Source organism: Colias croceus, chromosome 11 (assembly GCF_905220415.1).
Source record: "Colias croceus chromosome 11, ilColCroc2.1".
Classification (NCBI taxonomy): Eukaryota; Metazoa; Arthropoda; class Insecta; order Lepidoptera; family Pieridae; genus Colias; species Colias croceus.
The window spans coordinates 9,748,057-9,770,267 of NC_059547.1; the positions used below are offsets into that span (position 1 = coordinate 9,748,057).

Sequence of the window (22,211 nt, forward strand, 5' to 3'; positions counted from 1 at the left end):
GCATGGCGACATGGCGTCTCGCAAGTATTTAGAATACTTAGAAACCATCTGTGTTAAGATAAAACAACATTCACATTGCGAAGGTGTCATGTATCAATTAAATCACGAGTACTCCGAGCTACAACATTACAATAGATTGTTGCTAGATCAGCGTCTGGACGGGCACGCGTGCAGACGGCGCGGCCTTATCAACGGTGTAGGTTACGTCGCTAATCAGTTGTTTGGGATACTCGATAGTAACTTTGCCGAACAGTACGAGAAAGATATCGAATTAATTAAAGTAAATCAGCGACACATGGCTAGTTTATGGAAAAATCAAACTTCCATTGTAGAAGCGGAATTTAATCTTATCAAAAGAATTGAATCAGTTATGCAAAATCATCATAAAACCGTTACCAAAAAGTTAAATGAAATCGACATTGCAATGGGCGTATTGCAGTCGGAGATGCAAAACAACACCTATATCAGCGAGTTTACGATGACAGCGCTAATCGTTAATAATATTTTAATTAAACTAAAAAGCATTCAAGGTTATCTATTAGAAACTATTACAGATATATTTAATGGGAAATACAACATACACTTTTTAACCCCCAAGCAACTGCAGGAAGAGTTGAACATAATATCATCCCAATTATCAAAAGATTTATCATTACCCACTGACCCCACGAATCCATCAAGTATTTACAAATTGCTAAAGATCAAAGCTAGACTATCAAAAAAGTTCCTTATATTTGAAATATCAATACCTCTAGTTACTAGAGATACATATGATTTACTCAAGGTCATTGCTATACCAAAACAATTTGGAAAAAATATGATCAGTATAGTACCTGTTAGCGAATACCTGGCGCTAAATATCAAGAAAGACTCATTCATAATGCTATCAGAGATCGAATTACATGTTTGTGAGAATCAAAACATAGATACAATGTTGTGTCGCATTAACAAGCCTATTTATCATTTTAATAACGAAAAAGATTTATGTAAGAAAGCAGAAAACTCCAACAGCTGTCTAACTGTTGTGAATAAATGCAAGAATATTTTAGTTTCAATCAACAAGCCCAATAAATACTTTTATTTTTGCTGCAACAGTTGCCAGTACAAGATATTATGTGAACGAAAACTTATGGCCATCCAATTAAATAACACCGGAATCATATCGATTGATCAAAATTGTTTGATAAAATCATCTGAATTTTATATTCAAACTTATAGAAATAAGAACAATATATTACAAATAACACCTGATATGAACACTTCATTAATATCACCTATCAATAATTTAATAAATTTATCATTAACGGACCTGCCAGCCGATGAGAGTACAAATAATATCACATCAAATATTATCAAGATTGAAGAGCAAATTAACAACATCAAAAATATTGATCCAGTCATCGATGGTATATCATATCACGATATTCATCACTATGAGATGACCTTGATTTATCTCGCCATGGTCACCATGCTGGTGATCGGTGACATCTTATTCTGGCGGGCAAGGCGGCGAGCACAGGGCTCACCGTCTCAACAACAGCAGCAGGGGTCTCCCGCGCGAGCTAAAGGCTCGCCACATCAGCAGTCACCGGTGTCGTCGGTGCGAGCCAGAGGCTCGCCCCTTCAGCGGCCGCTGGGGCCGGTGGCGCGAGCTAAGGGCTCGCCATTGCAGCATCAAGTGTTAGTGAAAAGTGATAGTGAAAGTGCAAAAAGCAAAAAGTGTGATCGGTCCACTTCCCCAGCTAACACTCTATCAATTTTCAATGTATAGTATTCCCCTGTGTTTAGCATTTAAGATCATAATATATTGTTATATCACCATCATTAGATATAAGTTCTTATTGTTTATCACCTTGTTTAGTTTTAGATCATTATCATAATATTATCATCAATATCATCTTTTTGGCCTGGGAGCATGTACGGGCTAGCCGTACATCCTGACTCAGCGCTTTACACGATCCTATTTCATTACGGTGACAAGAACATCTTCACCCAGTCAGTCTGCGCTCGCGGCTCGTGTAAAGCGCTCGGGGTGTATGCGCTATATCATCTATCAATATCATTATCAACTATCAATTAATATCATCAACTATCAAATATCATTAATCATTTATATCATCATTAGTTTAGAGTATCAATCAACAATAAAGTAGTGATCAAAAGCTATATCTGGTTTTACATCATCCTATCAAACTATCAATCTATCAACTTATCAAATAAAGGAGTGTATGGGATATCATATCATATCAACTCAGCAGCCCATACATATTCAATTAATCGGTGATCTGGATTTATGGTTGAAATTATTATATTTATTAAAGTAATATTAACTATTACAAACAGTTAAGTAATTAAGAAAATAATTACATAATTATAATTTTGTGCTCAAAATATTTACATGTAAATAAATTCTAAACAAATTATTATCGTTGGTTTTAAGTGTAATGCGAAGAACGGAAAAAACTATGGAATGGAATGGAATCTATGGAACTATGCAACTTATTTCGATTTTTTTAATAGAGACTTGTTCAGTTAAGATCTGATAAGTTATAGAAAAAATGGGCAAAGTTGGGTGCGCAAAACTTTAGTTCAATATTTTTATTTATCGTTTATAATTTAGGCAGAAAAACCACTACCTACTAAAACATCCATACTAATATTATAAATGCGAAAGTAACTCTGTCTGTCTGTCTGTTACTCAATCACGCCTAAACTACTGAAACAATTTGCATTAAATTTGGTATGGAGATATTTTGATACCCGAGAAAGGACATAGGCTACCTTTTATTGCGAAATATGTACCACGGGCGAAGCCGGGGCGGACCACTAGTTTGAAAATAAATTTAAAACAAAAAAGCTTTCGTCAGTCAAATTTTATTCATGTCATACTGGATTTTGAATTTATGATGTCGTAAATTGAGATGAATACTAAATTTTAGCATGATATATTATGCCTTGAATAAGCCTTGAATATTATGTAATGCTAACAGCAATGATATTTCACTTAAAAAAGCTTTATAATTATCAAGGATAATTATTAATATTTTGAATTACATTTATACCCCCTTTATATTAATACTGTGCATCACCAGCGTAACTTAAAATAAAAATAAATTCTCGCCAAAAATGAACCTGACATGAGCTATGAAATAAACCCGCGTAAACCAGGAGTGAGTCAATTATTTCTTGTATTATGATTGTAGTATATATTTTCACTAAATACGTAAAAGCAAAGGAATAAGTTAATGTGCTAAGGCAGGATTATCTCTCCGAACATTGTTTGATTTTAGCGAGTAAATACGGTTCATTTTAATATCTTTCGTTTTTAATGAATATCATTATTTGTAAAAGAACGCCGAACTGTATTTGTAAGTATGCGAAAACATAATATTTTCTTAATATTAGATTTTAGAAAACAATCTTAAACCTCTTCAAAAATGGTACTTCGATCCTCTTCTTTATATACTTATCTGACTTACTTTTACGGATATTTTGAGCCAATTTTGATTACGCTAAAAAAACATGAAACGTCCTACTTGTATTGTCGCATTAGTTATTAGGTATATAATATTATAGTGAAACCTATTTCCAGCCCGCAGTACAGGACATCCTGTTTTAACTCTATATTCCATAAATATTTTATTCACATGAAAGACATCAAGGGAAACGGACGTTTAAATTTTATAACGTTATTTGTGTACTAAACTTGGTTATATTTCTAAATTGTAGTTCCGGAGCCACAAATTAATAGAAGAAAGAGAAATGAGTATATCACTTATTACATCATGAACTACCTACTGATGATCAAATTTTCAAAATCAGTTCAGATATTTCGAATCAATACCATTACAAACAAAACACCTTTTGAAAGTTATATGAAATAAAAATCCTTTATTGCATTAGAAATAAAACATACAAGCAAATAATACGTTTAAAACAAGCAAAATTCGGCCTTATCGCTAGGTAGCGATCTATAGCAGGCAACCCTTAGCGTAAAATGTGCCTACATAACTGCGCAACAAGAATTTCAAACACCGTTTACACGCTTGCATAATTCTCTCCCATCAAAACAAATATTCGAAGTTTCCCCTCGAAGATAGAATAATATAAAATTGAGTGTAATTCACACGTTCCTTTGATGTTTTGCGTTATTCCTGGCCACAGGAGATATGAGATCAAATGCGAGAGTCATAACGTGTTATGACATATGACTTGAGCTATAGGTACCTACTTAACTTTGTGAATAACTCAATGTGATTTCATGAAATAATTTATTTATAGAATTACGTTTATTGTATTCTGCATAATTATGATCGTACATGTTACTGTACTGCCTGGTGTGTTCAACTGTGGCTATAATATTATACTATTTACTTTACATCTGTTTTTATTCTTTCGTGCACGTATTTTTCTTTCGTTTGTATGTTGGTATATAGCGTATACCATAGCATAATAAAAATTGGAAGATCGAGATCATAAAAACCACAAATATTAAGTTTAATTTCGGTAAAATACAATTTAGTTTTTTCTATTTACGGTGAATTTGTATTTTACAAAATGTTGATTAGAATAGCAATAATAAGTTTTTATTTTATCCAAAAACGGAATATAATTTTCTTCAGATACACAACAAAGACAAAACACGTTTCAAATGAAAATCTCACTTGATCTTTGTGCCTTGATCTTCAATAGTTTTATTTCTTGCTACAAAGAAAGGGATTTTCCCTTCCAGTATATAATCTGGGTTCTACACAGCTGGATCTTCCTTCAAGTGTTTTGCTCATAATATACACACTATGTGACATTGTTAATAATATTATAGAAGAAGACATAAGTTTGATTCACGTTTGATTAATTATTATGTTACAATGTAAATGAATGAATGAATAAACGAATTTGAATTTGAAAAAAAAATGTTAATATAGAGACATGATACCTGTACTATGTTTGGATTTATCATAAAAGTATAAATTGCATCGAAGACTTTTCTTTAGATATTTTAACAGCTGGACGTTAAAGTCAGTCATTAAAACCCTCATATCTGCTAACAACATAATTAAAAAATTTCAAACCATAATTCCAGTAATTAGTGGGTTAACTTTTCTAATTTTGTAATAGTGTTGAAATTCCAGTCAGAACACTTTATTTAAAATAAAATATCGATTAATAAAATATAGTTGCTGAATTTCACAAAGTCACTAACGTATTTCTAGATCTCTTTCTATAACTATAACTGAACTACAAAAAGCATTTTCTTACAGGAGTTGGCGCAAGGCAACGGTCTAACAGTGACCGCAGAGCATCGATTCGCAGACTATATACCACGACATATTTCACATATGGAGAAGATTGTTGATCAAACCTATCAAAAAACAAGGGGTATAGTATATATTATTACAAACTTTTTTACTACTAAAACTAAGAAAATAAGTTTTAATAGTGTAATATCATGATATTATTGTGTTGTCACTTATCCTTGATAAGTGTACAAAGTTTGAATTAAATCTGTCCGTTTAAAATGGGTCAAAGTCGGTCGGTTATTCAAACATATAACAAATTTGCAAGGTTTTTATAAATCCTACAGTTTATTTTTGTGACGAATGCATTTTTCAATACTTAAAACGAGTAGCGAGGGCATTGTTTAGATTTCATCCGTGACTCTTTAGAGCTAGGCAGCTAGGATACTACTAGAAATTGTATTTTCATAATATTAAATATGTTATTAAAAATGACGAGTATTTGCAGATAATCTGTATAATAAAAATGAATAGGTAGATGTACGAAACATAAAATAAACGAAAAACTCGAGAACGTGCCGGGTCCAGATTGGTGAAATGTAACATGAAATGTAACATTCTGCCTTTCATTGCATGTTCGCTGCAAGCGTGGACGCATAGCCGTAGTCGTGTTCCTTGCCCCTTTGTGTTCGTCGAAAAACCGACAAATCACGGATCGCTCCGCGCGTGGCTTGTAATGCTCGTAGCATGCGCGTGAAATGCACATTTCGCGCGCGCAAGACGTCCAAACTATGAGAAATTGTTACAAAGTGTGTTTACCTTTCATGATACATTGCAGCAATGTGGACGGTAAATTCTTTCATTGCATGTTACATTTCACCAGTCTGGACCCGGCATGAAAAATTGGCAATAGCGCAGTACAACGCCTGTCAGGACAGCTCGTTAGATACTCAGTTAAGAGAAAATGTCATTTTTGAAAACGCACTCTTCCTAAAATGCATAGTGCATTTAAAATCTCATGTTTTTGATTCATGAGACCACAGCATGAGACACTACCTAAATAGTGGTTCTTTGTTGAAGACCTTTGTTGCTCGACCTAATTCGTGAGGAGCATGAACAAATATTTTAACCTTAACATTTCCTGACAGTTTTCTATATAACGTTATATACTAGAAGTTTTAGGATGTCGTACTTGAGAATTTTGAAACGTAGATTAAGGAGACTTGTATAGCTAGCTTTAAACTTTAGGTAATTATTTAATGTGTACATTAGTGTGTGTGAGTTAAGCAACTGTTTGTTAGGTATTTAAGAGATTTCTAAGAGGATCACGTTTATTATATTAAGCTATTGCATAGCTTCTATCGCGGGCCTTGAGCGCGGGGACCGAATCGAGAAATTCCGTAACGAAAAAACCTCACGCTCCCCACTCCGACTGGCGGAGGTGTGGTTTGAAGGCATGTTATGCAATAGGTTTACCGCGGCAGTCCCCGAGTGCCACACGTCTTTTTATTTTAGATATTTTTAACTGCCTCTTTTTCTAGTTCGTTGTTATGACACTTGCAGTTGGTGGCATGAAAGAGATCACTTGTAAGTGATAAGATCGATTTGTGTTGGCAGCAAAGTATAGCGTTGAGATTAATAAACATTATGTGCTCTATCAGGCTACCTCTTTGCTACATTCGTTCCGTATATGTAGAGACATTTCGGTTATGTTGAGAACTAAGATTCGTATAAAGTACTGTATTTATATTATTATTAGAAGCCGCTAAAAAAATCGCATTTATGTTATTAGATTAGATTTTAATTTAGAAAATAAAAATCATCCCCTTTTAAAGCCCCAGCTACATGAGATGAAAGGAATTTAAATTATCTTGAAGGTTTCCTATGTGGGCTTTAATTCAAATGTAATTGATGAAAATGTTATAAATAAACAAGCTTTATATTATAAACATTTGATAAGAGGAAATAACAAACAACCATACTAATATTATAAATGCGAAAGTAACTCTGTCTGTCTGTCTGTTACTCAATCACGCCTAAACTACTGAACCAATTTGCATGAAATTTGGTATGAAGATATTTTGATACCCGAGAAAGGACATAGGCTACCTTTTATTGCGAAATATGTACCACGGGCGAAGCCGGGGCGGACCACTAGTTTCTTATAAAATCTAAATTATGAATCAACTGATTGGTGGCGCCTATTTCATTTTCTGAACTAACGGATAACAAATTATAGGTCTTAAATAATCTTTTATGAAAAATAGGTACGTCTACTATAATAATATTATAAATGCGAAAAGTGAAGCTTTCTTCTTCAACCACTAAACGGATTTTAATGCTACTTGGCGTGATATCCCTTAATAGCTTATATTCTAGAATAAGGGCGGCCGTACACGGACCGCTTCAAGCAGTTGAGACCGACCGCTTGAAGCCGCGACCGCGCAGTGAACTATAGGCATTCATGCACCGCCGTACACGTGACGGCTCGAGCCGTCGCGACCGCTTCAAGCCGTCAACTGCATGACGAAATTCCACTGTGCCGTTGACGGCTCGCGAGCGGTCGTGAGGCATACACTGACTGCTCGAGCCGTTGACTGCGCTAGAGCCGTCGACGGCTCCCTATACCCCTGAAAATCAATGACTTGACTAGTCAAAAAAATCAACGGCTCGAGCGGTTGGTAGCGACGGCTCGAGCGGTCAACAACCGACGGCTCGAGCAGTTGACGCCGACCGCTCGAGCCGTCCGTGTACGTCGCTCAGCCGTTAACTGCTCGAGCGGTCCGTGTACGGCCGCCCTTACACATTAGTTGAAGAAATACTTATATAGTTCTTTCATCCGCGAGTGAAACGGCACGCAGCCAGTTTTCTTATAAAGACAGAGATAGATAACATAATTTCACAACAGAACTAACACTGTGAGTGTTAGTACCAAGTATTATATTCCCGGTCCACAGATTACGTACCAGAATCCAACACGTCTTTGATATGTATGCTTTATAAGACTACGTCAAGCCTATCTCTGCGGTGCAGGACTAAGCTGACATTGATGCATTGCTTACACTTGACCGTGAAAGGCATCATCTGAACTGACCTTCATTTTGTATGCAAGTTGGAAATTGCGATCAAGTTTTGTTTGTTGATATGAGAAGAATTATCTTTACGTCGATTATTCTCCTATTTTATTAGTTAAGATAATAATTTAGTTTTTATTAGGCTTTCGCTCTAATATCTCCCCTATTTCATGCGGCCTTTGACAGTAGGTAGTACCTAAGTTGGTAGTAAGTTGTAAGCAACGTTGTAGTTTGTTTCTTTTTTAACGTATTTAGTACTTTCTACCAGCGGCTTCGCCCGCGTAGTCAAAGAAAAACCCGCATAGTTCCCGTGGGATTCCGGGATAAAACCTATCGTATGTCCCGGGGTAAAAAGTAGCTTATGTCCTTTCTCGGGTATCAAAATATCTCTGTACCAAATTTCATGCAAATGGGTTCCGTAGTTAAGGCGTGATTATGAGTAACAAACAGACAGACAGACAGAGTTACTTTCGCATTTATTATATTACTAGAGGTCCGCCCCGGCTTCGCCCGTGGTACATATTTCGCAATAAAAGGTAGCCTATGTCCTTTCTCGGGTATCAAAATATCTCCATACCAAATTTCATGCAAATTGGTTCAGTAGTTTAGGCGTGATTGAGTAATAAACAGACAGACAGAGTTACTTTCGCATTTATAATATTAGTATGGATTAGTATATTAGTATATGGATTACAATTTACAATGTAGCATTAGTCAAATATCCCTTTTTTAACATTAATAGATGTTATACCTACCTATTTCATATAAGTAATAGGAGTATGTTACTATCGGCATTAGAAAACACGTAGGAAACAATAAAACACACGCTAAAAATATACAAGAAATGCATCGAATGAAATGAATACTTCGTTCTAGATTCCTAGAAAACAAGCTCAGGCTTTTCCTAGTTATTTTATTTATTGTGTAGTCTTTAACTTAAGAAGATATTTTATATGCTATCACAACGTTTAAATAGGTTATTCATATATTAACCTATTCAATATTATGGTTAGTATCATGGTTAAGTCGTTTAAATCTCATTATACGCACAGATTTCTAAGAATGTTATCGGTTTTTTTAGGATTATTAGGTTATAGTATTATTGTTAGTTATTTGATTTTAATTATATTTTTTTCAGAAAAAAATATTTTAAATCTTTTAATGAGCTATGGTATTATATTTTAGATTGTTTATTAACTTTCTCTATATTACGGTGAATTTACATCAAACGGACATAGAGATAGACCAATAGCATTCCATCGTCATCTTTTAGTGTAAACGAAAACTTGAATTCAATGTTGTTCAGTATAAGAACATTGCATAGAATCTTTTCGAACGCACTAAGAACAACGAAAGAATGCTCTACGCCTAGGCCTGTGTAAACTAAAATAATTTGACATAGTGGGGTGAGAATTTTGCTCGTTTGATCTAAATGCACCGTTAGAGTTAATTTTAGTGTGACAATGAATAAAGCAGAATCTATGATTGATGAGCTTATATTTTGTGCAAGTTCGCAACGTCATGTCTGTTTACATTAAAATAATTTGACATAATGGGGCTAGAATGAGCATTCGCTCGTTTGATGTAAATGCGCCGTTACACGAAGTTACTAAAGAATAAGAAGTTTTAATAATTTCAACAATCTGTGTCATTTAGAGCTGATTTTTCAATCCTTGGTTAAAACTTATTCATCGAATAACGTATTAAACTAACATTTCAAAAATGTATTCTAATTAATGTCCGTATATGACAGTTTACAGGTGACATTTTAAAATGTTCGGGTAATACTTTATTGGACGGATAAATTATAACAAAGGATTGAAAAACACCCCTTAGAAAAATATGGAAATACAAATAGTATTAATATAATATGATTACACAAATTATTTACTTATACGTAGATAATTTCGTAAAATAAATAAAACAACCTGAAGAGTTTCAAAACATGAAGTCCTAATTCAACATTGATTTTAATCAAAACCTTTTCAAATATTTTAACGAAAGTTTTGAATTTTAATTGTTCCTAATTGTAATTTATGTGTTTTATCTTCTTCTATACTATAATATTATAAAGCTAAAAAGTTTGTTTGTTTGAACGAAACGGACCTACTGGTCCGATTTGAAAACATTATTTCGGTGCTATACTCCATTTATGCAGGAAGATTATAGGATATATAATCATCTCGCCAATAGGAGCGAAATGATGCAGGTAAAACCGCACGGAGCAGCTAGTATTATATAGTAAGGATTATAACATCGATAGACGGGTCTCCACAGAGCGACGAGATTCGCGAAGCAATTGCTCTATGTGCACTATATAAATGCTTTATGTGTCTACGTGCAATAAAGAAAATGACAGCACTTATCTTTAACAGCTACTTCCACACTGACCGAGCTTCGCTTGCTTCGCGAGGCTGCGCGCTCTGTGGGAATACACTTACATATAATTTATTATTTTTATCTGATTTAAGACCTATTCTATAAGAACTATTTTAATGTCTGTTTTTTCAATAGTATACGTGTTTCTGGGAGAGAACATTGCTCTGGTGGACTTCGTGAAGGTGCTGCTTCGTCGCGGGTTGCTTGCCAATGGAGAATATGCTGTGGTCGCTGTTGACGATGAGATTTACGACCCTAGCACTGCCGCTATCACGCAAGCAGGTAAATAGTTTTAAAAGAAGGAGAAGAGGTGTTTTAAAGAGTTTTAAACGCGATTTAATTCCGTTAAAATCCCTGACGTCTCGTTTTATAATTTATAAAAGCGAGCACGGAAGAATGATGTATTAGCGATTTCAAAAATTGAGAAAATACTTATTCTGCTTCTTTAGAATTATAACTTTTAAACTGAGTTCTAATCGGTTTATCTATTTGTTTTCTACACATCTATATATATTAAATTTACAACACCCTTTGTTTGTATAGAGATGTTAATTGTAAATTATACCTGGCGCGGCCTAAGATGATCCCTATGACAGTTCGTCTTAGTGATTGCTCGTATGATGGATCGTGTCGATACTTTACTATTTTATAGGCAAAGGCGTGGTTTGCATTCAGCCACCTCGGTAAACATGTTTTTACAAATATTATAAAATGAATTTTTAACGTCTATTATGTAAACGAAACGGTAAGTAAAACGAAAGTTTTCCAAAACATAAAAATACACCTTATCATTTTCTCCCATTTAACACAGTGTATATTATTTTATCATGAAAATGGAATCCCCCATTTAATTTTTCTAAAAAACTTATATTATCATAGGTAAGTAAATTAAAGCGAACGGTAATTATTAATTAAGTATGCTGCGATCTTCTGTTCCATTCAATAGTGAATGAACTATAGCTTAAGTATGGAAAAAATGTGAACTCGTTTCCATTATCGAAATTTGTTTATCGATACTTTCCGCACTAGTCGATAAATGCCAACGATGTAAGTTTTGAAGGACGTAAACGTAAAGTCAGATTGATATAATTTCTCGTAAATGATAAGAATTGTTATAATTCCAACGGAATATCATTGTTATAGGATAAAGCTACGTAAAAATTAATAAATGCCATTTTTAGACGCCTCCAATACGTTTCTAATTTAATGGTGACGCCATTACAAGTTTGTCTCTTGAGAATAACTGTCAGTGTCATAGGGATCATCTTAGGCCGCGCCGGGTATAATACTCAGTTTACGAAAACGTGTTGTCATGTGACATAATATGTATAATAATATGTGGTGACATTGATTAAGGTACACTGCTATGATAATACAAATTAAACAAGATATTTGTAACAAGGGTGAGTTTTATTGGAATTCGATATAGGTGTTTCACATTTTATAACACAAAATATTTAATAACTGGTACATTTTAAGTCTATGGAGAAACGCAGTTTATTGGGTAACTCAATTTATTACCTTGTAATTATTTCGTAAAAATTAATCCACGATTGAATTAGGTACTTCATTTTATAACATTGTGATAATATTACTACGTATGGAGGAGACACCATGAACAAAATCTGTCCGCCATTTTTTGCTCTAACTAAGTTTTAAAAATTATTATCTAGTTAGGTACTTACCGATGAAAGTTATGCCTTTGCACTTTTCCGTATTATTTGTGCAATATCGTAACACACACGAAGGCATATTTGATGCGTTTCACTTTAAAACAAATAAAAAATGAGCGTGCAGTTAAGCCATATGGCTTATGGTGAGCGGAACATAAGTGATGTAGGCGGTGTCGTCTCCATATGTATATCTCAATGTTTTATAACCTTTTTCTTCTTTAATCGTGTTTATTGTACAACATAGATAATTGTTTCCTTAAAAGGGTAAAGGGAAAGAGGAGAATTTAATACGAGTAACATACGATACTTTACCAGATTCCAACTTGTGTTATTAATAGAATTTACTTTAGCATTGAAAATATCCAAGTATATGAAATATTTGAGCAAGCAATTTAAGCAGTTATCCTGGTAAGTACTTCGGAATTTAGTCGTATAAAGTTATACAAATTTGGCATTTCAGGGTTCTAGTTAAAACTTTTTTTCGTACAATTTACTATATTTAGATTGTATACTCGTTCTTACTTAACTTTTATAAGCACCAATATATAATATACTAGGTTTCCGCCCGCGGCTTTGTCCGCGCAGTCAAAGAAAAACCCGCATAGTTCCTGTTCCCGTGGGATTTCCGGGATTGTGTCATTTTCCCGGGATAAAAAGTAGCCTATGTCCTTTCTCGGGTATCAAAATATCTCCATACCAAATTTTATGAAAATTAGTTCGGTAGTTTAGGCGTGATTGAGTAACAGACAGACAGACAGAGTTACTTTTGCATTTATAATATTAGTATGGATTACCGTCAAAGGTTGGAAAATAAATAATGAACCAGGTACAATATCTGTACACAACTAAAAAAGAAATCTTTCACTAAAAAATAAATCTTTTCTAAATATAACTAGTAGTCTTATATTATCTGTAGTGTAACTAATACACATGAGCTTTCCTGGAATAGTTCCACATTTTCTATCTCAATTCTGGTAAATTCAGTAGAAAAATTCGGGGAAAAAGTGCAGGGTAAAATGATTTTGCCGCATCACGGTAATTTTGTAGCTCTAGGCAGACTGTCTCAATTAAGCCTTTAGGTAAACACACATTTTTTGAAATTTCTATGTAAATACTGCCTTTGATATGTATATCGTAATATACATTATTTTCTTGTAAAACCTTTTACATTTAAGTTTTTACATACATCTTAAGAACGTTTGGGACATTGGCGAATAAAATAAAAACTCTGAAAATTCAAGTATGACTCCATTTGAATAACAAATAATAATATGAATATATTGAATTAAATTTGAAGTATAATAGTTCGCTTTATTAAACATCAAAGGGTCAGTAGCTGTATAAGATTAATTATTATACCTACCTGAAGAATAGCATTTGTTGCTATGACTGACCGGTTGGCTTGGTTGGTAGTGGCCGTGGGTTCGATTCCCACCCGGGGCAAATATTTGAGTGATGAACAGAGCATGTTTGCTCTGTGTCTGAGCGTTAATTATCTATATAAGTATTTATTTAAAAAATTATATATGTATGTTTATCAGCCATCTGGTTTTCCATAACACAAGCGAAAGCTTAGTATGGGATTAGATCGTGCCGTGTGTGAAAATTGTCCTGAAATATTTATTTATTTATTTTATTTAAACTAGCAGTTTTTGCTAATTTTAGCATTTGTTGCTATGACTGACCGGTTGGCTTGGTTGGTAGTGGCCGTGGATTCGATTCCCACCCGGGGCAAATATTTGAGTGATGAACAGAGCATGTTTGCTCTGTGTCTGGGCGTTAATTATCTATATAAGTATTTATTTAAAAAATTATATATGTATATTTATCAGACATCTTGTTTTCCATAACACAAGCGAAAGCTCAGTATGGGATTAGATCGTGCCGTGTGTGAATATTGTCCTGAAATATTTATTTATTTATTTTATTTAAACTAGCAGTTTTTGCTAACTTTCCATTGAGCCCCGAGCGGCCCGATCGGTCCCAGACACAATAGATTTTCTATTGTGTCTGTGGTTCCGGGGCCTGAGCTACTACGGTTTTAACAGATAATTTAGATAACAAACATATAGATGTTTGCTTACGTGGTTTAGAAAATAAAAAATGCCAATTTTTTTCCTTATAAAGCTCCTCTCTAAATAGAATATTTACCAAAATGATACAGTAAAATCTTCGGTTATAATACAGTTACTGAAGTGCTTCATATTGATATTTAACAGGAAATTGGAATTTTTTTTTCTTTGAGGGAGTTAATATTAGACCTTGTAACTTAGATTGTTAAGACCAAGTTTCTCAAAAAAAGAAACATTTAATTTCGTTGTCATGGCTTGACTTCTTTAAACAGTTGCGTCCTCTTTATCTCAACTTATATTTTCCAGAAAAAGTTGTATTTTTCATGTTTGTTTGGAAATAACTCAAAAATTGCTTGAACGATTTAAAATCATTTATCCATTTCGAAACAACATTGAGAAAGTGATTTTAACAATATATTGCAATTTTCACTGTTATAAAGATGCCGATACATATTAAACAACCAAACATATAATGGACGCTATTATAAAATGTGATACACTTCAAATGAAAATTCCACTCCGTTTTTATATTTCCATAATGTTTCCATCACGATTCTAAAACCACAATACTTTTAAACTATGCAAAGCAGTTTTACCCGACAGGAAGTTTAAAAATGAATAATATACACTCTCACGAGTTTTGTACAATTTTACTCTAACAATTGCATACAAATTATGACAAGCTAGCTCACAACCCGCGGATTCACCTGCATGGTTGTAGGAAAACTAGCATAGTTCATGCTCCCATGGAATTATCGGAATAAAACCTGTCCTATGTCTTTTCTTAGGTTTCAAAATATAATTTGGTAAATAGATAGCAATTTACCAAATTACATCTAAATCGGTTCAGAGGTTTAGCCGTGAAGAAGAGATAGACAGAGATACTTTCGCATTAATTATAATATTTTTTAGCAGGGATTTGTAATCTTGAATTATTTAAAGCATTCGATTTTATCGATCTTTATTTGTTGTCAGAGTAGCTTTATTTTCCTCTTATCTGCGAAAATCTGTACAGGTGTGCGAGAACACTCAGCAATGACAATAGATCCCAATCTATTATTAACAACTATTGTTCTACGGGTAATTGCGTATCTTCGGGTGTACCACAAGGCTCAATTTTAGGGCCCATATGTTAAATACAGTGATTCGACAAGGTTATTGTTACGATTACTATGGTGATAGAGATTGTTAGTACCGATAGTTTAAGAGTATAATAATAATATAATTATTTGTAATAAATATTATTTGAAAACGGAAAATTACATATACACATAGTGAATTTTTTTTTAGAACAATGTTCAACACATTTCATATTTAATTAATTTGATGTTAATATGTTATTTAATGTATTTCATAAATATATACAAGAGACAAGAGAAACAAAATTGTGAAATTGAATAACATTCTGTGACGAGTAACTGTATATTGAAATCATAAACGAACATTTGTTTAGTCTGACATAATTATTTCAAAGCCTAATTTTGACAAAATTATAGTTAAACGATATTAATTTCATCATATTATTTTATTAAAGTAGTTTTGAGTTTCAAACTGCTAAAATTTTCATAAGTAATATTACTTACTTTATCATTGCAAATCTTTACTAATATTATAAAGCTGAAGAGTTTGTTTGTTTGTTTGAACGCGCTAATCTCGGGAACTACTAGTCCGATTTAAAAAAATATTTCAGTGTTAGATAGCTTATTTATCGAGGAAGGCTATAATATATCATCACGCTATGACCAACAGGAGTGGAGCCACGGGGGTGAAACCGCGCGGAGCAACTAGTAAAATAATGATAAAGTTAAATCATTCGTACATATTTTACGACCGGAACCTGTTGAATAAAAATATTATATTTAGAAATGTACCGAATATCTTTATTCTAACTTTTGATAGAATCACTACATAGTATAAAACAAAGTCGCTTTCTCTGTCCCTTTGTCCCTTTGTATGCTTAAATCTTTAAAACTACGCCACCGATTTTGATGCTGTTTTTTTTTTAATAGATAGAGTGATTCAAGATGGAAGGTAATTAATCAAAAATTGTCTAAAACCTAATAAAATAATTTATTAGGTTTTAGACAAAGAGGGCGAAGCCGCGGGCGGTAAGCTAGTTATGAAATAAACAAAAGATCTGACAAAGAATACATGATGTTAGTCACGGTCAGTTTGGACTCATTAATAATGTATGAACGAAAAAATGTTTCTTGTTGTTTGAGAAATCTAACGCTATAATATATAGTAACTTGGCTACTTTTATCTGGAAAAAGACTAACAAAAAAAGGTTTCATATAACACGTTCAGTCGTGGGCGTCGTAGCAAGATAAATAACGATGGAAATTTTTGCTGAAAATTTGTGAATTTCACGTCAATTGCATTACGCTTCCTAATGTGAAAAATATGTTTGAACCCCATGGAGCTACGTGCTATGCAAACTGTATTACATTATCTTAAGGTGCGTTCGTATTGCATATTTAAACATTGAATTTTGAGAATTCCTGTTCATAAATTAAATATTTCCTATATAGATGAGTCTGAGTTATCAATTTTGGATAAAAATAAAGCATTACGGAAAATGAATTAAATAATGTTTGATATCCTAATTGAAGTAGGTATTTCTAGAAAGCAAATTTTTTCAAGCTGTTTTCAAATTTATAAATTTATAAAGAATAGAAAAAAATCGATCACGAGGCGGGACTCGAACCCGCATCCTTCGCGCCATTCCGGGGCGGATGCCTAACCAACTCAGCCACTCGTGACCCGCCTGAGTAATCGAATTTATTCTATTCTTTCAGTTTTATGTATCTTAAGGGACACACCGCGCGCCATCTATTGTTTTCAAATTACTAGCTATATTAAACTAGCTGAACCAACAGACGTTGTCCTGTCTTACCTAATTGTCAAACCCGTAAAGTTTACGTTGTGTTTTAGCATTTCTTTAACTTTTTGGCGCAAATTGCTCAAGTTTTTCTTTCATAACATCCTTCTCCTAACAATAACGAACACTTGATGTGTTACTAAGAATTATCGAAATCGGTCCAGTCGTTCACGCGTGATGCCGTGACCAAGGGAAATACAGACTAATTTTTATATGTGCCAAGTAGAAAATGGGTCAAATACTATACTTTTACGTTCTTTAACTACAACACGGAAGTACGATTGAAAAGAAACAGAATCGTTTAAAGTAAAAAAGGGATCGTGTTTTGTTTGTTTGTTTGTCCTTCTTTGAACGGGTAGTGGGGCGTGTATAAAGATGCTGTTTCTCAAGCAGATAGGGGATCGGTTGTAATTTGGATGTATTTTTATTTATGTTAGTAGTGTACTCTGATTGTGTGATTCAGAATGTTCATAGACACTTCAATTCGATGTAAAGATAGTTATTTTTATCCTGGTAAATATTATTGTTGAACTTCAGTGGTAGTTGGTTAACAATAAAACAGAATACTAATGGAGAACAGAAATACTCCAGGAAGTAACTTTGAAGTTGAATATTGTGTGATTTAATATTTTGTACTAGCTTTCTGTTTTAAACTTTTTCCACGTGAACTATCACTTACTGAAGGTTATACTTCTCCGCTGTATTTATTATTTACTAGCGGTCCGCCCCGGCTTCGCCCGTGGTACATGTTTACGTTTTCTCTCCATAAGAACCATCCTCGTACTTCAAGGAATATTATAAAAAAATAATTAACGAAATCGGTTCAGCCGTTCTCGAGTTATGCGCTTACCAACACATTTTGCGATTCATTTTTATAGTACAGATTTAGATTTATATAACAAATATAATTACTTGAATTGAATGTTGGAAGTATCAAGAAAGCTTTTGTTAAGCTGTCGTAAATTTCATTTATTTTTAATTTCAACTACTAGATGTAATTTTTTGTTTTTTCTATATAAATGAAACAAGCTGAATAGAATAAAATTTTAATTATCAATCAAATTGTAAACTAAAATAAACTTTATTAGGCGCTTTATAAAAGCTAATAACCACCAAACAAAATTGTATCTAGAGGTATATTCAATGCCACAGAGTATATTACGTTAGTGTTGCCTTTAAAATAAAGCTTCGGAAAATTTAATTGTTCACTTTTTGACCAATTGCAATACTAATTTGTCTTTATACACGTGTTCCAAATGGATTTCAGTTTCATGATTCTCAGCACGTTGTGTCATGAAGCCGTAGTTAATTGTGCAATTTGTACCAAGTTTTGGTTTATCTGCCTGTTTATACTTAAGAGCTATTGTTTGTTACTGTGAATTGAAGCGATGAAGCGATGTTTTTGGATTATTTAAGAGTATATAAAAAATAATAAATATAAAAAAAATATTTAATTTATTTGTTCACAGATCATCTCTTTCAAAACAGCAGTAGCGACGTTTTAGCTTTTCGAGCGGTATTGAAGCTTACACCTTCTTTCCCGACTAACCCTCACTATCAGTAAGTATTAGAAGAGAATTATGTATTTTTGGCATATATGTATTAAGTATATTGGTAATAGTATTGTTGTTGACTGACCGGTTGGCTTGCTTTGTAGTGGCCCTGCCTTCCAAGCCAGAGGTCGTGGGTTCGATTCCCACCCGGGGCAAAAATTTGTGTGATGAACATAGATGTTTGCTCTGTGTCTGTGTGTTAATTATCTATATAAGTATTTTTATTTATTTTAAAATTCATACGTATGTTTATCAGCCATCTGGTTTCCATAACACAAGCGAATGCTTAGTAAGGGATCAGATCGTGCCGTGTTTGAAAATTGTCCCGAAATATTTATTTATTTATATTTATGTAACTTTTCCAAAATTCTCTTATTTCCATAGAAATAATATACATTTCTCTACAGGGATCTCTGCCAAATGATACGACGTCTGTCAGCGGCGCCGCCATTTTGTGTGCCCAATTACCACAAGATATTTGAAGATGCATCGGTAATTTTAATATTATATTACAAGACATTCCCTGCAACTACATCATTTTCGAATTTAACCCTTATGACATTCGTGCTACGGTGCATTTAGATTAATCTAACAAAGAGCTAGAGCAAGAGCAAGAGTGTTCTTTCATTAGATTTTTTCGTGATCTTTTAGTGTAAACAAAAACTTGTATTCAGTGTTCAGTAGTAGAACATTGCATAGAATCATTTTGAACGCACAAAAAACAACAAAAGAATGTTCTACGCCTGTTTACACTAAAATTTAACATAGTGGGTTTAGAATTTTGGTTGTTTGATCTAAATGCACCGCTAGATTTCATTTTAGTGTGACAATGAATATAGAATCATAGCAGCTTATATTTTCTGCAAGTTCGTAACGTCATTAGTAGTTGGGAATTTAATACCTATTGCAATAAAGTTAAAGTTTATTTTAGTGTAACAACACATTGTGGCAGATATTTGCTACAATGTCGACAGTAATTGAAATTTAACTCTAATTGCAATCATATTAAAATTAATTTTGGTATAACAATTAACAGATGCCTCGCCGCTCCGTCATTTGTTTAGAATTTGAAGTTTGTTGCTACATCATTATGCTTTTGATTCAGTTGGGTATTTATGAGGTTGTTTTATTTTTAATTGTTGGCGTATTCTACTGCAAACTTACCTATTCCTTTCTTTTTGTTTGATAGTATGTACAACTTATTATTGTAAATTTGAGCACCTAATTACGTATTTTAAAATGGGGTTGATGTACTCCGTCGTTTACCCGCTACAAATAAAAAAAATCGTTTAAATAACTCTATGAAAAGTATTTCAAAGTTAGATCGTTTGTCGATCTTCAAGTTTATTGGAAATGATGGCATCTGAAAATAGAATAAACAATGAGCCGTTTAAAACTTTTCATAGGTGACTTTGGCAGTTTGAAGTCTGTTTACGAATTAAAAGATCGTTGAACTACAAGAGCATATCGCTTATAAGCACATAAGCCCCGATTACAAGAAACACTAAATAATGTATGTGATTTATACATTAATAAATTATGTAACTATTAATAAGTACATTAACAAATTCTGTTTAATTTTCGTTAAGATTTGATATTAGGTGTTTGTTTTATTGATTCAAATATTTTTGTGTTTCAGTTTTCCTTCTACGGAGATATAGAAATGAAATAAAAAAATGTTCTTAGTTTACAATTGGGAATTTATTTTAAACCACTACGAAATATAATACCCGTATTGTAAGTTTATAGTGTGTATCTTATTTCCCTGTGTATGGCAGCACTCAAATGTATGAAAAAATTTAAGATTACAATATAATATACTCATACGGCTGAATTCGCTTAGAGCGGCCGTACATGGACTGCATCTAGCAGTTGAGACCGACTGCTTGAAGCCGCGACCGCGCGGTGAACTATATTCGTTCATTCATTGCCGTACTTATCGCTCGAGCAGTCAACGAGTCAGTCCGGCGGTTGGCGTCCATTGCTCGAGCGGTCTGTTGTTGACTGCTCGAGCTGCCGCTACCAAACGCTCAAGCAGTTTACACTCTCGAGTATATAAATGAAGCAATATTCCCCAGGTACCAATAGAAGCAGCTCATCTGTACGATGCTGTGATGCTGTGGGCCCGCGCAGCCACCGCCGCCATGCGGGCTGGTGTCTCGCCCACGGATGGCTCCACGATCATCAGGCTCTTGAGACCCACGGTGTATCGATCGTTGCAGGGTTTTGATGTGAGTATTATAATATTTATTATATTGTGTGGGCAGATGAACTCGTGGGCAAAAGCAAGTGATCCTACAGCTTATGTGTTATTTCGGTACATAAGCTACATCACTGATACTCATAAATAAAGTATCATCATGCATATACGTATCCAAAGTTTATTTGTAAAGTGCGAACAACCATACATTTTTATATAAATCGTATATTTTTAAGTTTCATTTAATTTTAACAAGCATTTTAATGATTATAATGATGATAATCATCATTTGTGTCAAACGATATTTAATTATAAAGGTACCTAAGTAGTTCGCAAACGATATTTCAATTAGAGTTAGTTGTTCAGAGCATATCAACTTCCGTGAATTGACTATACACAGTACACACGTCGATTTAACTATGTGAAACTGACTTATGTTAATTAACAGATAGAAACAGACAGACTGAAAAGCCATGGAAAAGCTCAATATGAATTAATAGTTTTATTATAGAGTTGGAAAAACAATTAATTAGATAATAAAACATTTATTGATTTTTTTACCTAAATTAAATATATCAAAGAGATGTTCGGAGTATGGTAAATAACAAAAAATTGTAAAAACATTGTATTGCTCAAAACAAAAACATAAAAAAAAACATAATATATTCAAAAGCATATCTATAACTATATAAAAAACAAAGAGATTGTTTGTTTTGTTGAACGCTTATCCTAGGAACGGTCCGATTTGAAACATTATTTCATTGTTAAATAACTGATTTATCGAGGAAGGCTATAATGCTAAATATCTTCACGTTAACACAAACAGAAGATAGCAATGCGGGTAAAACCGTGGGCCACAGCTGTCACTTTCTTTCTTTCTTTCTTTCTTTCTTTCTTTTTCACAAATTTCAGTACCTTTAATAATTTAATTACGCAAACTCATTTGTACTGAGAGATAATTGGCTAAATATAATATCAATTCATAAAATAGAACAAGTGAAGTTGAAACAAAATGTCGTAGAAATTGTATACGTACGCGTATCAAATTAATTAGAACCGATATAATTATTATCTTTACGTCTAATTATGTTCTTATACAAATATAGATATAATTTTTGTCACAAAATCTTATATATTTACTG

General features: G+C 33.3%; 1 protein-coding gene across 1 annotated transcript in view; it reads left to right on the plus strand.

Moving 5' to 3' along the window:
- Positions 1–22,211, plus strand: part of LOC123695408 (guanylate cyclase 32E) — a 91,252-nt gene that overhangs the window by 13,118 nt on the left and 55,923 nt on the right. The window contains 4 exon segments of the mRNA XM_045641247.1: positions 5,262–5,379; positions 10,826–10,972; positions 18,786–18,880; positions 20,948–21,100. Coding sequence (XP_045497203.1) covers positions 5,262–5,379; positions 10,826–10,972; positions 18,786–18,880; positions 20,948–21,100 — 513 coding nt within the window.